The sequence below is a fragment of the Rhineura floridana genome, chromosome 13 (assembly GCF_030035675.1).
Source record: "Rhineura floridana isolate rRhiFlo1 chromosome 13, rRhiFlo1.hap2, whole genome shotgun sequence".
Taxonomy (NCBI): Eukaryota; Metazoa; Chordata; class Lepidosauria; order Squamata; family Rhineuridae; genus Rhineura; species Rhineura floridana.
Window position 1 is genome coordinate 17,202,708 of NC_084492.1, and position 13,492 is coordinate 17,216,199.

The 13,492-nt window shown below is 40.4% G+C and overlaps 1 protein-coding gene and 1 long non-coding RNA gene across 10 annotated transcripts in view; one reads left to right on the top strand and one right to left on the bottom strand.

Moving 5' to 3' along the window:
* The window catches only part of CDH8 (cadherin 8), a 414,305-nt gene that overhangs the window by 33,071 nt on the left and 367,742 nt on the right, over positions 1-13,492 (bottom strand). For all 9 annotated transcript variants that reach the window (XM_061593588.1, XM_061593592.1, XM_061593591.1 and 6 more), the window contains one exon: positions 3,966-4,083. In XM_061593588.1, coding sequence (XP_061449572.1) covers positions 3,966-4,083 — 118 coding nt within the window. The remainder of the gene's footprint in view (positions 1-3,965; positions 4,084-13,492) is intronic.
* Positions 827-7,323, top strand: LOC133368932 (uncharacterized). The gene is made up of 3 exons (XR_009758795.1): positions 827-1,047; positions 4,047-4,174; positions 5,519-7,323. It is a non-coding gene; the product is annotated as an uncharacterized LOC133368932 (long non-coding RNA).

The window sequence follows — 13,492 nt, forward strand, 5'->3', positions numbered from 1 at the left end:
TAGCTACTGTGAAGAGTCTTCTCAGTGGCTGACTCACCTCCTTTCACTCTGATTGGCTCCAATCAGCAGGAAAGGACAAGGAAGCATGTTAGAAGACTCTTTTCAGTGGATAACACACTCCCCTTTCATGCTGATTGGCTCATAGGATGCTGGAGTCATAGAAACCCTGCTGGGATCCTGCTCCCAAAAAAGTAAGGGATCTAAGATGCCCCCGAAAGCCCGGATGACTACACCCCTGTAAACCACCCCTTTAAAATATACCTGTTGTACATCAGGGATGGAGTCCTACATGTGAGAGGGCACATGTTTCCCAGATGTTAAAATATGTATCAATATATGAGATATCTTCTTTCCACATTTCTACAGAAAGAAGTTAGTTAGCTTCCTTTTTAAAACAACAACCCTTAAAGACCATTCAACATTAATCTGAAATGAAATAGAAATTAAAACCCCGGATGGAGGGTGCTTTTTTTTTTTTTTTTGTAATGGACCAGGGTAGCCTTCAGTATATGTGCAGCAAAACCCATTTGAAATATAATGACGACTGAAACACCCCCGATACCATTCTGCAAGCAGGCTTTGACCTTGCTCTTCCAGGAGAAAGGCTACTTCCCTAATAGCAGTACAGTTAGTCACACACAAATAGCAGAGCACATATTTGTTTGAGGATATAAACAGTTATAAAGGTCCATGTCCCTCTGCAAGCGGGGAGGAGGAGGAAGCCCCAGAAGAGTAATATAATGGAGGGAGAAGGTTAATGAGTGACACAGACTGTTCAGCAAAGCTCAACAAGAAATGCAAACACACTTGCAAGTTCTGTCATACTAGTTTGCTGTTTCCCGACATTTAACGTTGAAGTTAAATTTCACTGATTTCAGTGGAATGTAGAATTAAAGATTCCAAAGATCATCGTAGGTGGAGAGGGCCTCACAGACCATCTGTTCTAACTCTCCTTGATGCAGAAACTCCAGAGCGAAAAGTATTACCATTAGATGACTTCCCAGCCTGTTCAGGAAGACCTCCTGTGAGACACAGCCCACCTTCTAGGTCAGTGATAGCCAATGCGGGACCCTCCAGCTGTTGTCTGACTCTAACTCCCACGAGTGCAAGGTTCATAGCTCAGTGATAGAGTGTCTGCTTTGCATACAGAAGGTCCCAGGTTTGATCCCTGGTATCTCCAGGTAGATCTAGGAAAGATTTCAGTCTGAAATCCTGGAGAGCCACTGCCACTCAGTGTAGACAATACTGAGCTAGTTGGACCAACGGTCTGACTCAGTATAAGGCAGCTTCAGCTAGCATGGCCAAAGGTCAGGGATGAGAGGAATTGTAATTCAACAACATCGGGAGGGCACCACATTGGCAACACTTGCCAATGATTCCATTCACAAACTGCTCTTACCATTAAGTTATTTCTCCCAATCTTCAACTTAAATCTCACTTCCGGTAACTTAAAAGGGAGCCCTGGCCTCTGGGGCTTCAGGAAACAAGCCTTTGCCTTTCAGGTATGTGAAGGCTGCTGTGATATCCCCCCCCATCTTCTTTTCTCTAGATTAAACATGTCCATTTCCTTCAAGTTGTCCTTGTATGCCTTCTTTTCCACACCCTTGACCATCTTCATTGCCCTCTTCTGAACCTATTTCAGTATGTCTATATAGTTCTTAAAGTGCAGCGCCCAGAACCTGTCTCATTTCTCCAGTGCAAGAAAAAAAATGGAACAATTACTTCCTGCGACTTTGAAATGATGGTTCTAGTAATGCAGCCTGAAGTCTCATTAGCCTTTTTTGCAGCTGCATCACACAGCTGATTCATGTTCTTATGATCACTTGCCACTCCAAGATCCTTTTCACGCCAGCTACTGCCAAGTCAGGTGTTTCCCCATCCTATACCTGTGAATTTGATCGATCCCCTAAATGTAGAAGGATACTGACAATCAAACGTTGTCTTTCAAAACACCACCACCACCACTCTCTGGGGGGAAAAAAAGCAAGGTCTAAGGGTGCAAGGCTGGGAGATTCGCAAAATCTCCAGCTTCGCCTTAGAGTGGTCCACATCACTCCATTTTTAATAATAATAATAATAATAATGAATATATCAAAGAGCAGGCATTTACTGAAAAACAACTTCAGACTTCACCTTAGACAACTTGTATAGCTGTATCTGGAGAAATTGACCATTCAGTTTGGTGAGCAAGAGGGACCCCAAAACAGGCTTTTCATGAAGTGTGGCTTTCTTTTCTTTTCTTTTTTTTGTTCATCAATAAGGGCAAGAAGCCACCAATCTCATAGGAGTTTTGGAGGGGGTTAATTCACCAAGGAGTCTAGCAAAGGCAGATTCTAATTGGTTGCTTTTTAGCCACTCACATCCTAATTGTTTGCAAATCACTTGACATGAGACTTGCAATTCCTCTTGTTTGTTTTACGTTGGTTTCTATTCTGTACAATAGCCAAAAACCAATAAAACAAATGAGAGAGCAAGAGAATCTGGTCTCCTCCCTGCTTTCCTCTCCCCCTCCCCCACCTCACTGAAATCTGAATTGGTGCCTCAGAGGCAGAGCAGGGATTCTGCAGGCCAGCTGCACATCAGCACCCATGCAACGTACAAAACATCCATGGATACACACAGCTTAAGGGACTTTAAGTGCAGTCGGCGACTGTATCAATCAACTCAATGAAGAGCAGTCCCTAATGTGGCAATCCACACATTCAGAAAATTATCTTTCAAGACTGTTTACTGTTCATTTGCTGCCTGACCTTCAAGTACATCTGTGCGCCAGGAAATGAGGCCAGGGTAAATTTTATTACTCAGTGACACTAAAAAAGGAATCCAAATTTGTCTTCTCCCTTGCTTGGTGTGAATGAAATGACAATTCTAGAGTGTGACAGGATTAAAGTGTGCCCTTTCCTTTTCAAACAGCAATGCTAAAGTAAATTGTCCTTCAAAGTTTGCTGACCTAACAACTTTTTCATCCCTTTTTTTAGCACATGCTTGATGGTAATTCTCTTTTACTCAAGCTGGCTTTGTGACAAGATGCATTTCTATTTGGGGATTCACTGAGTCTTTTGACAGAGGCCCTGGGTTATATCCAATGTTAGTCATACTCAATAGACCCATTGACATAAAGGGATCTATGTTAATTATGCTCATTAATTTTAATGGGTTTACTCTAAGTGGGACTAACATTGGATACAACCCTCTGTGTTTATTAAACACAGGGATGCTTCCAAATTTCTCCTCACATCCAAACCACCTGGTTTTGTTTCTGAAATGGAACCAATTCACTGTTTCATTTTCATCTAATCTGCACTCTGGGCAGCTTCTAGAAAGTTCAGACTAAAACCCAGAGCAGATCTCACTGCCCCAATGACATGGAGTCACCAGCCACCCCTGGTTCTAGCTTTTGAAAGGCCCCTTACGAGACACTCTGAATGCACAGTCAGTGGGAGGAATAACACATTACTGTGGCCCTGTCATGCATTTTTTCAGTGTGCATTGGGGGATATAAACTGAACCCCGTTCTTGTTAAGTCAGAATTCAGGAGGAGTGGGATGCAAGGTAGAACTTAACCACAGAACAAAAAAGGAACAGATGGAGAAATGTGCTCATCCCTACATGAAGTTAACAAAGAATCAATAGACAAGATATCACCAGCACTTCAAAATTAGCAACAATCCAATTAGAAGATAATCTGTCCTAGGAGATTATAAATACCTTGGTGTTTACTTCATGTTAAATCATTCTAACCCAGGATGTGATATTCAGCACCAGTCCCAGACATTTTGAAAAGGTACGATTACACAGCCCTACAGACTGAAACCAAATTCTCATTGCTGAAGAGAAACAGACATTTACAACATGAACAGAAGCAATCAAAGAGAAATGAAACATGCCATATGACACTCCTCTGTATTATTTATATATATGTATATATTATTTATATATTATTCATTTATATATTACATATTTACCTTGATTTTTCTCAATTGTGAAATTTGGATTGTTGGCCATTTCTTGTGGAAGGTTATAAACAAAATAGTGTCCATTTTTAGGATCATCTTTGTCAATGGCTCTCATGGTGTGAATGACCTAAAACGGGAAACAAAGAAACAAACAAAATGTTTATCTAAATCTGTGACACTGCACAGGTTTGAGCAAACTGTGTGAAAAAGAAGAAAAGGTAAGGCTGCAGTCCTATATCCAATTATGAAGGAGTGCTCCCTATTAAACTCAGTGAGACTAATTGTGGAGTAAACATTTATAGGATTGCTGTGTAAATTTAAATTAATAATGTCTTGGATTGGGTTAGATGCAGATGAAGTTAGTCAAACTTAGTTCCCATTGAAATCAGTAGAACACATTATGACCTACAGATTTCAATGGAGTTTGAATCCAACTGAATTAAGTCTCACTGAAATCAATTGGGCATATTAATCTACTTTATTCTGGGTCCAACCCATGTCAAAAACAGACTTATCTAGGAAAGACTTTTTTTTCACAGGTCTTTGCTCCTGTGCCCTTTACAGAAGCTTGTTCAACAGACTTTAGCAAGAGATCATTATTGGATGATTTGAAAGTAGTATTATTATTTTACATTCAATTTTGTAAACTGTTTTGGATATTTATCTTATGACAGAAAAGCAATCTATGAATATTTTAAATAAAATATCTCCATGGCAATAAAAGGCTATGTCTGATTTTATAATCTTCTGTTAAAGGTACAAGAGCAAGCTAGTGTATCTTTTTTTTTTTCCTGGCCCATTCACAGATATATCATTCTGGTAATTTTCAGATCTGAAATGTTTAGAAACAGAAGAACGTAAGAGCTTGCTGGATCAGGCCAGAGGCCTATCTAGTCCAGTATCCTGTTCTCACAGTTGTCAACCAGATGCCCATGGGATGCCCAAAAGCAGGACCTGAGTGGAACAGCACTCTCCTCTCCTGTGGTTTCCAGGAACTGGTATTCAGAAGCATACCGTCATCATGGCTAATAGCCATTTATAGGCTTATCCTCCATGACTTCTTTTTTAAACCAATGCAAAAATAATTACAAGAAAATGTGAAAAAGTATAATATTGACACCCACACCATGATCTAGCTAAGGTGTTATTCTATTGATTCCAGTGGGAGAGAAGTAAGCATATATTTAACTTTCCCATTGAATTAGATTAGCCATAACTGCCTGTCCTTAACCATTTTTACTTCATAGTAACCCCCATTGATTTCAATGGGACTTAGTTTTGAGCAATCACAATGAAGAATGCAGCCTAAAAGTCTGTAACTTTAACTGTGTGTGCCCCATGTCAATTGCTAAGAATCTCTGGGTGTTCCGTAATCAGACATTCTGCAGCAGTAGACGTGTTGCATGAATAGTTACTATTAGCTTCACTGTTTATTAACTTTGTGTCTTTTGACAGGTGTTAAATCAGCACAACAACGCTCGGAAGATTGTGTTCTCACCAATTGCCGTTGTTGCGAATAGTTTCTTTGCTGATCTTATGTGTCTTTTTTTTTGTTTTTGTAGAAATGCCAGAAGCTGGAATTCCATGTCTCTCTTCCTTTTTTAGAGATGCACAAGCTTTCCAAAATTCACCTTGGATTAATCTGGATGTTAATCTGGAAATTATCAGACAACTTCCTGAAAGATTTTGGGAGAGTGTTGCGTGCATCTCCAATAGATATATCTGAGATTCCTCTTTTCTGAAATTCTTTCTCTTCGGACATCCAAGCATCTATGACAGTGGTGGCTTGTGCTCATTGGGACTTGTAGGGTGGAGGCAGGGAGGCCAGCAACAGGCTGAGCCAGAGCCAATGAAAGGCACAGCCAACTAATTCTAGTTGTGTCTCCATCCTCCTCTTTGCTGAGTTCTACCAGGGGCAACACAAGGGAGGAAGCTGCAGACAATGCTGACCCTGGACTGGATGCAAGTAAGAAGGCAAGGAGGTGAAGACTGCCTATGGACACTGAAGCTGGTGGGAGAGTGACCCATTTGCCCTAACAGAGCAGCCTCCACTGGTCTATGGTGCTGTCTTAGATGGTTGCTTAAAACTTCCACATTCATGCAGGCTTTCCCTGTGGCCGGTGTGACCCAGCTATTGTCCTTACTATAAAAGATGCTTTACTATTTTTCTGTATTATATTTCTCATATGCTTTCAAGACTTAACATGATTCTCACAGAGATACAATAAGGTTTAAGAAACTCCTCCACCACTCTCTTTTCAATTCCAACTGACAGTTAACGTTCTGTGGCTACTGAGCATGCTCAGTCCACAGTGCACGGGGGGAGGGCAGCAGGAAGGGGTTGGTCTCTTATGTCCCCCCCCAGGATTGTTTGTGTTTGTGCAAACTTTTTTTTTTAGCTTAGTTTTGGTTTTTCTACGCCAAGCATGCTAATATCTCTTCTATTCTCATTGGCCTAATTCGGGCTACAGTCCTGTTGGTACTCACCCCTATTAGGCGAGATGTGTGTCTAGGACAATTGTTTATGCACTGGTGACGGGGGTCTCTCCTCCTCCACAGAAGCTAAGGCCACAATAACTGCATAATTGGTTAGTCTTTGGTAGCACACAACTCTTCATTGTGCCGTTCCAACTTTCTGTAGGGGTGTCTTTGCCTCCACCCCCCCAATTGTTAAGACATAGGTGGTTTGTTCCAATGGTTGTGTGAGGTGGCGTGACTTCTGATCCATTGGGGAAGGAGTGATGAGCAAGGCATTTAAGCTTGCTCCGCCCTCCAATCTCGCTTTTCGTTTGCTTGTGGCGCCCACCCTCCTGCCCTTTCAGTATGAGTTCAGCTAGTCACTGTTTAGGGGCTGAGTAGTATTTTTGGGGGGGAGGTGTATGTAGCCTCCCCTTTGGTTTGCCTTCTCCATATTGTGGGGTTCATTCAATTGGCTTCTTGAGTGGTGGGCCTGCTGCGAGTTGGCATGGAGTTAGGACAGGTGAGGAATTTGGAGGGTTAGTATGGGGTATGCTGAGGTAGTTATGAGATTGGGGTGTCCTTTGAGGAACTCCCAGTGTTTTAGGCCTGGGGTGCAGCTGGGGGGTTCCTCTGAGGGCCTATCTTGTTCATTCTGGTGAAAGCCGGTATGGCAGGGCCTGGATGTGCAGGGTGGGTGACCACCCAGGGCTTGTCTAGCAAGGAGGGATGCATTTATCAACATCCTTGGTGCCTATGGCTGTTGACATGCCCAGGGGCCTGGGGGGGATGTTCCCCCACCAGAGGTAGTTTTGTTCTCACCTGTCCAAGCAGGTTTTATTCAGTTAATTTGGTTGATTTGGTCTGCAGGTTCTCGAGAATGTATTGTTATATTTTAATAAATATAACACCTTCCCAATCTTGTGTCTTGAGTCTTTCTTGGTGGTGTAGGGACAGTTATCACTGTTTTTAATGGTTTCTCTCCTGTGCCTTTAACAGCCTTTTGATTTGCAACAATTAGCTGGGGATATTCCTTTTCACCATGCCATGAAACGCTTTACCTGCTGGTTCCTGTATACCGAGCTGATATTAAAGGCCCAGGAGGTGTGAGCCCCAACCCCATTCTTGTGGCCAATTGTTACCTGCTATTCCTATGCACAGTGTCTTTCTAATTCATTCTGCCCACCCTCAGCATGGAAATGCTGAAAGAAAGTACAGCCTGAAGCTCAACAAAAATAGCTCTTTTGAAAAAATTTTTAAAATCCAGGCCATTAGTTCATAAAGCCCATTGGTATCTATTCTGAATGCCAACAGCTCACTGAGTTCTCTGATAGAGTTGGGTTTTATTTTCCAGCACTCTTAGACCTGAGATGAATAAAAGAAATTTGAATTTGGTTGCGCCTTCATGTGAAATTACATTATTTGCAATGCTTGAACCTATATAAGAACCAAAACATAGCTATGCTTCAGAATCCACAGTTCTCTGAACACTGCAATGCAGTTCTCTGGGAAACCAATGTGTACAAAAAATGCAGATTTTAGGGGAAAGGGTGCATAAAATGCATATGTTCATGAAAATAACGTATGCAGGTGCATTATATAAGGGATCTGACTGACTGCAACATTAAGGAGCAGTGTGAGAGCATTGCTTCACATAACACCTGGACAGTACTGTGGTATAAGCACGTAAGAAGAGCCTGCTGGATCAGGCCAGTGACCCATTTAATCCAGCATCCTGTTCTCACAGTGGCCACCCAGATGCCCATGGGAAGCCCGCAAGCAGGACCTGAGTGCAAGAGTACTTTCCTCTCCTGTGGTTTCCAGTAACTGGTATTCAGAAGCATGCTGCCTCTGACCATGGAGGCAGAGCATAGCTACCATAGCGAGTAGCCATTGATAGCCTTGTCCTGCATGAATTTGTCTAATACTCTTTTAAAGCTATCCTAGTCAGTGGCCATCACTGCCTTCCAGGAGTGTAGTTATCTGGGGTCTTAGACCCCTTACTTTTTTGGTAGCAGGGACCCTTCATCTCCAGCATCCTACGAGCCAATCAGCGTGAAAGGAGAGTGTGTTAGACACTGAGAAGAGTCTTCTTATGTTTCCTTGTCCTTTTCAGCTGATTGGAGCCAATCAGAGGGAAAGAAGGTGAGTCAGCCACTGAGAAGCCTCTTCTCCGTAGATAACACTCACCTCCTTCATGCTCATTGGCTCCTAGGGACATCAGTTGTTGTGGGAGAAGGTCTTAATAAGAATTTCATTCTCAACTCCACAGCATGCATGCATGCATAAATATTGTTTAAAATTAAAAAAAGAAGGGAAGTGGCATGACTGTGACTAACAGGAAGGGACCCTGGACTTCTGAATTTGCCACTACACTACTGCTCCCTTCTGTGGGAGTGAATTCCACAGTTTAACTATGTGCTGTGTGAAGAAGTATTTTCTTTTGTCTGTCTCAAATCTTCCAACATTCAACTTCATTGGTATCTTGAGGAACTTCACTGGAGGAAAGGACTGCAATGTTTGTTCATTTTATGAGAAAGGATACAGCCTTGTTAGGGTATTGTATGCTGGAGAAAAGTTATTTCTTCCCTCCTCTATAATAAAAATCATTTTAGCAAAGGTGTTTGTATAGACTTCCAAACTCCCTTCCTAGATTCAAGGCTTGGAGTGGGGCCTTCCACCAGCCACACTTCTTTTTTTTTTCAATAATTTTTATTCAGATTTTCATAAAACATACAAGACGAAATCTTAAAACATTCAAAGACAAAAAACAAAATCAAAAATAGTTAAACAAAAAAAAAAAAAAGAAAAAAAAAAGAAACAAAAATAAAAAATAAAGAGTAAAATATTGACTTCCCATTTGTCAAAGATCAAATCAGTTATAAGTCTATAATATATAACAATCCTGTCTCTTAAGTCATATTATAAAATCACTTTCCTCCAGTAGTTATCTTACTTAATCATCAAATCTCATAAACATTACTTTATTCTTTCCACAAAAAGTCAAAGAGAGGTTTCAATTCTTTAAGAAATATATCTATCAATTTTTTTTTCCAGATAAGCATATCGATTAATCCATCTCATTACTAATTATGATAATCTTATTGTCATAACCATAGTCAAAATAAACATTTCAATTAATCCATCACATCAGAATCTGTTAGGTTCAGTAATTTCAGTAGCCATTGTTCTATTATCCCTATTAGTTCCATTTTCCATCTTCCATCTTCAGTAGTCTTGTTAAGTCCAGTAATTTCAGTATCCAATCTTCCATTATCAGTATTCCATAATAATCTTGCTGTCAAAGCCATAGTCATATAGTAAGAGTCTGATGGGAATTACCTCTATCCCAAATATTTTCTTGCCATCCATTCTGAATAGGTTGCTGAAATACTGCTGTAAAATCATATCTCTGTTCTTTTTTTCAAAATACACTGGGTCATCTCTTGAAAGTTTTTCCATTGTCACATGGCTGCAGTTAATTCCATAGATTTTCTCTATATTGGGCTCCATCACATCATTCCAGTCCAGAAGATTATCCATGCCATTGATAACTTTATCTCTAGAATCTTCATTAATTTCTTCAGAGATAACATTGAGTTCCAAACAATAAATTTTATTTCTAAAGTCCATAGACTCCAAATCTTGTTCCTGTTCCACGTTTGTTCCAATCTCCGGGATCTCCTCTCTCACAGGGACCCCTGTTCCAGTCTCCAGGGTCTCCTCTCTCACAGGGACCCCTGTTCCAGTCTCCAGGGTCTCCTCTCTCACAAGGACCCCTATGTCTTTAATCTCCTGTGTCTCCAAACAATAGATTTTGTTTCTAAAGTCCATAGACTCCAAATCTTTTTCCTGTTCCACGTTTGTTCCAATCTCCGGGGTCTCCTCTCTCACAGGGACCCCTTCCAGGGTCACCTCTCTCACAGGGACCCCTATATCTTTAATCTCCTGCTTCATTTTACTCAATTCAATTTTCAGCTCCTTACAACCCTGTCGCAGGTTTTGTTTCGTTATCTCAATCTCATCCATTATTTTCTGAAACATAGTTATTTCCAGATTCTCAGCCACTTTCTTAATTGCCATTTTAAAAGAAAAATATAGGAAAACCACTTCTTATTTCAGCAACAATTGGGTTAATACTCCAAACTTGGTGACATCACAGTATAAACAGAGCAGACAGCCTTATCTCTCCATGCTTAAGTAAACAAAATGCAGTTCCCAGGATCGAAACAATTAATGGCGGTCGTCAGGAAACAGATTCGTCAAAATAAAATAGACCAAAAAGAGAGTAGTCTCAGACAATATAATATTCTTCAAAATAAAAATCTGGAATAGAAATCCCTCTTCTGTGTATATCTTTAGAATGCAAATCCAGGACAGCTTTTTGCAACAAAAACAGAGATAAGCTATTAATTAGTGAGTAGCAGAGAGAAGTTATGGCTCCCCAGTGAGATGTCAAAAACCGATCAATCTGGCAAATCTCTTTTAAACAGCAACAATTTAAGTCAAGTAAAAGAAAAATATAGAAAGAAGGGTGCTTGCCTGTTAGTGCGTTCTCTCTTAGAAGATAAGATGAACGTTCGCTTTATCAGATAGAGCTTGTTGTTGAAAATCCGTCCCACCTTCGTCGGCTGGACCTCGTCCCATAAATTAATGAGATCTGGTCGTCCCAACAAAAATAGGCTTTGAGGTTAATCTCTTCGTTTCTCCCTACCCGGGAGAAGTTTAATCAGTCAAAAAAAAAAAAATCTGACTGATATATCTGAATAAGCTTCTTTTGAGGCAGGAGCCCGTCTCAAAAGCAGGCACAGGCTAAGTCACCCTTCCCGGAAGTCCCACCAGCCACACTTCAATGCTACCAAACATGTCCTGTCTTTAGCAGGGAGGGAATGTCTATTAATTATTATTGTTGTTGTTGTTAAATTAGGGTTTTGCCCCCAAAAGTCACCTGATAATTTCATAAATAAAACAAATAATACCTTCCATTCACTGTTCTTCCAAATCATGTGCAAAGCGTTAGACAGCACTCCAAAAATGCATTTCCTCCTTCCACAGGTAAAGGATATATGTTTTTTGCAGTAGTTCTATGTAAGTGTGCACAAAACAATTCTGGGGATTGGAAGTGCCTATTGTCTTGGCTGTGCTTCTTTGCCAATCATCAAAGTGTTTTACTCCCACCAGGGATGCTAGCATGTGTAGTTCCTTCCCCACATGGGCAGTGGTGGTAGGAGTGTCTGTCATTGCCATTGCTTCTGCCTCTACAGCAGGGTGGGGGTGTCAGGGGAGGTAGGTAGTGGTGAGCCCTCATTCTTTGGGGTGAGTGGGCCATAATTGTAGCAGGCTTTAAGCAAGATTCTCTTTCACCCATTATCTTATAAGAAATCAAACACAGGGCAATTGCTTTTTCAAGCACCCCTTGTTCACAACATTTGTAGACGTAATTTCTAATGGCCAATGTAGCCCTATCAACCAAATCTAAACCACTTTTTATCTAAACCACTTTTAAAGCCACATGGGCTTCTAGGGATGGAGGAGACACTAAATTCAGTTCTTTTTTAAAAGGCAAAACTATCAAATCCGGACTCTGTGAAACAATATGCAAACCAAAACACAGCTGTCTTTTGAAATTTGCACCCCTCTTAATTTTGCCGTGCAGTTTTCCAACCCCCCAAAATGTATACAAAAATGCATATAAATGGTTAAAGTGTCTATAAATATGCATATATTCATGAAAATAGCATGCAAAATGCATTATTTTAGAGAAAAATGTTTTGAAAAATGTGCACATTTGGGAAAATTATATATTATTATGTATATTAGGAGAAATTCACACCAAAATGCTGTTGAATTTTCATGAGAACCTTTTTTTAAAAAAAGCAAAATGATGTGGATAATTGAAGTTAAGACTGGAAAAATAAGAAACCAAAATTGAAAAATTTGCCCATCCCAAGCTTCACTATAGTTTGGGTTGTATTCAATGTTAGTCCTATTCAGAGGAGACCCACTGAAATTGACACTTCCCTGGGAGTAAGTACCATTGAACCTAATGGAGCTTACTTCTGAGTAGACATGTATTGGATGGCAGACTTAGGTAGGTACACTAAGGTCAATGGATCTACTCTAGGGATGGGATTCACATTTTGGTGCTGGTATGATTTTCACTCCATTGAACTTCCATCTGATACCAGTTCATCAGGGATCACTCTTCACTATTTGCTATAAATACTGATTCGGTTTTGTTTTTTAAATCCACATCAGCTGCAGAAAACCTCTAGAAAAAAAACCCCAATCTATGAGGACAAAAACAAGTTAATCCGGTGTCAAATTCAATTTTTGCAATATTCAAACACATCCCTAATTTACTCTACAACCTCTTGTTTTTGTCTGAGGGAGTATTTTCTGGTGTCTGTCGTGACTTGATTGTCAATCAGTTTAATGGAAGGACTCCTTTGGTCAAATTACAGGTGAAGGAGAAATGTGCGTTCCTTGCCATTCTCTCTGTACAGTGCATAATTTTATAAAACCTCTATCATTCTGTCTCCCCAACTTAATCTCTCTTGAGATTAAAGCAAGGTTAGGCTGAGTAACTGTGTAGATGGAGGCTTATTAAGTGGATGACTTGCATCTCTCAAATACCTGCTGCAGATCTCCCATTAAATCTTCTGCTGAACTCCCATCAGAAGTTGCAATTCTCACTCATCTTCACATTCACCTTTTCTTTTATTAACTCACTTCTACCACTTCTACCTCCCTTAAAAACATATGTGGGATGTTATATGAAATAGTGTTGACGGAAGGGAAAAAAGTCACTTTTGTTGTTTCAAATACTCAAGTCAAGACATTAAAACTTCAGGTTCCCATAGCAACTTTCACATGCACATGCAATGCAGACAGTGAGGAATTTTACCATATAGAGAACAAATATACATATATGGTGTCATGCATATATGATGTCAATGACAAATGTTCCTGTTCTGTGGGCTCCGGCTAAGACCCATGAGTTCTTCTGCTGCCCTGTTCTTCTTACTCTGCTAAAGGTAAGTCATTTTTATCTCCCTCCCTCGGTACTGAGTGATTAT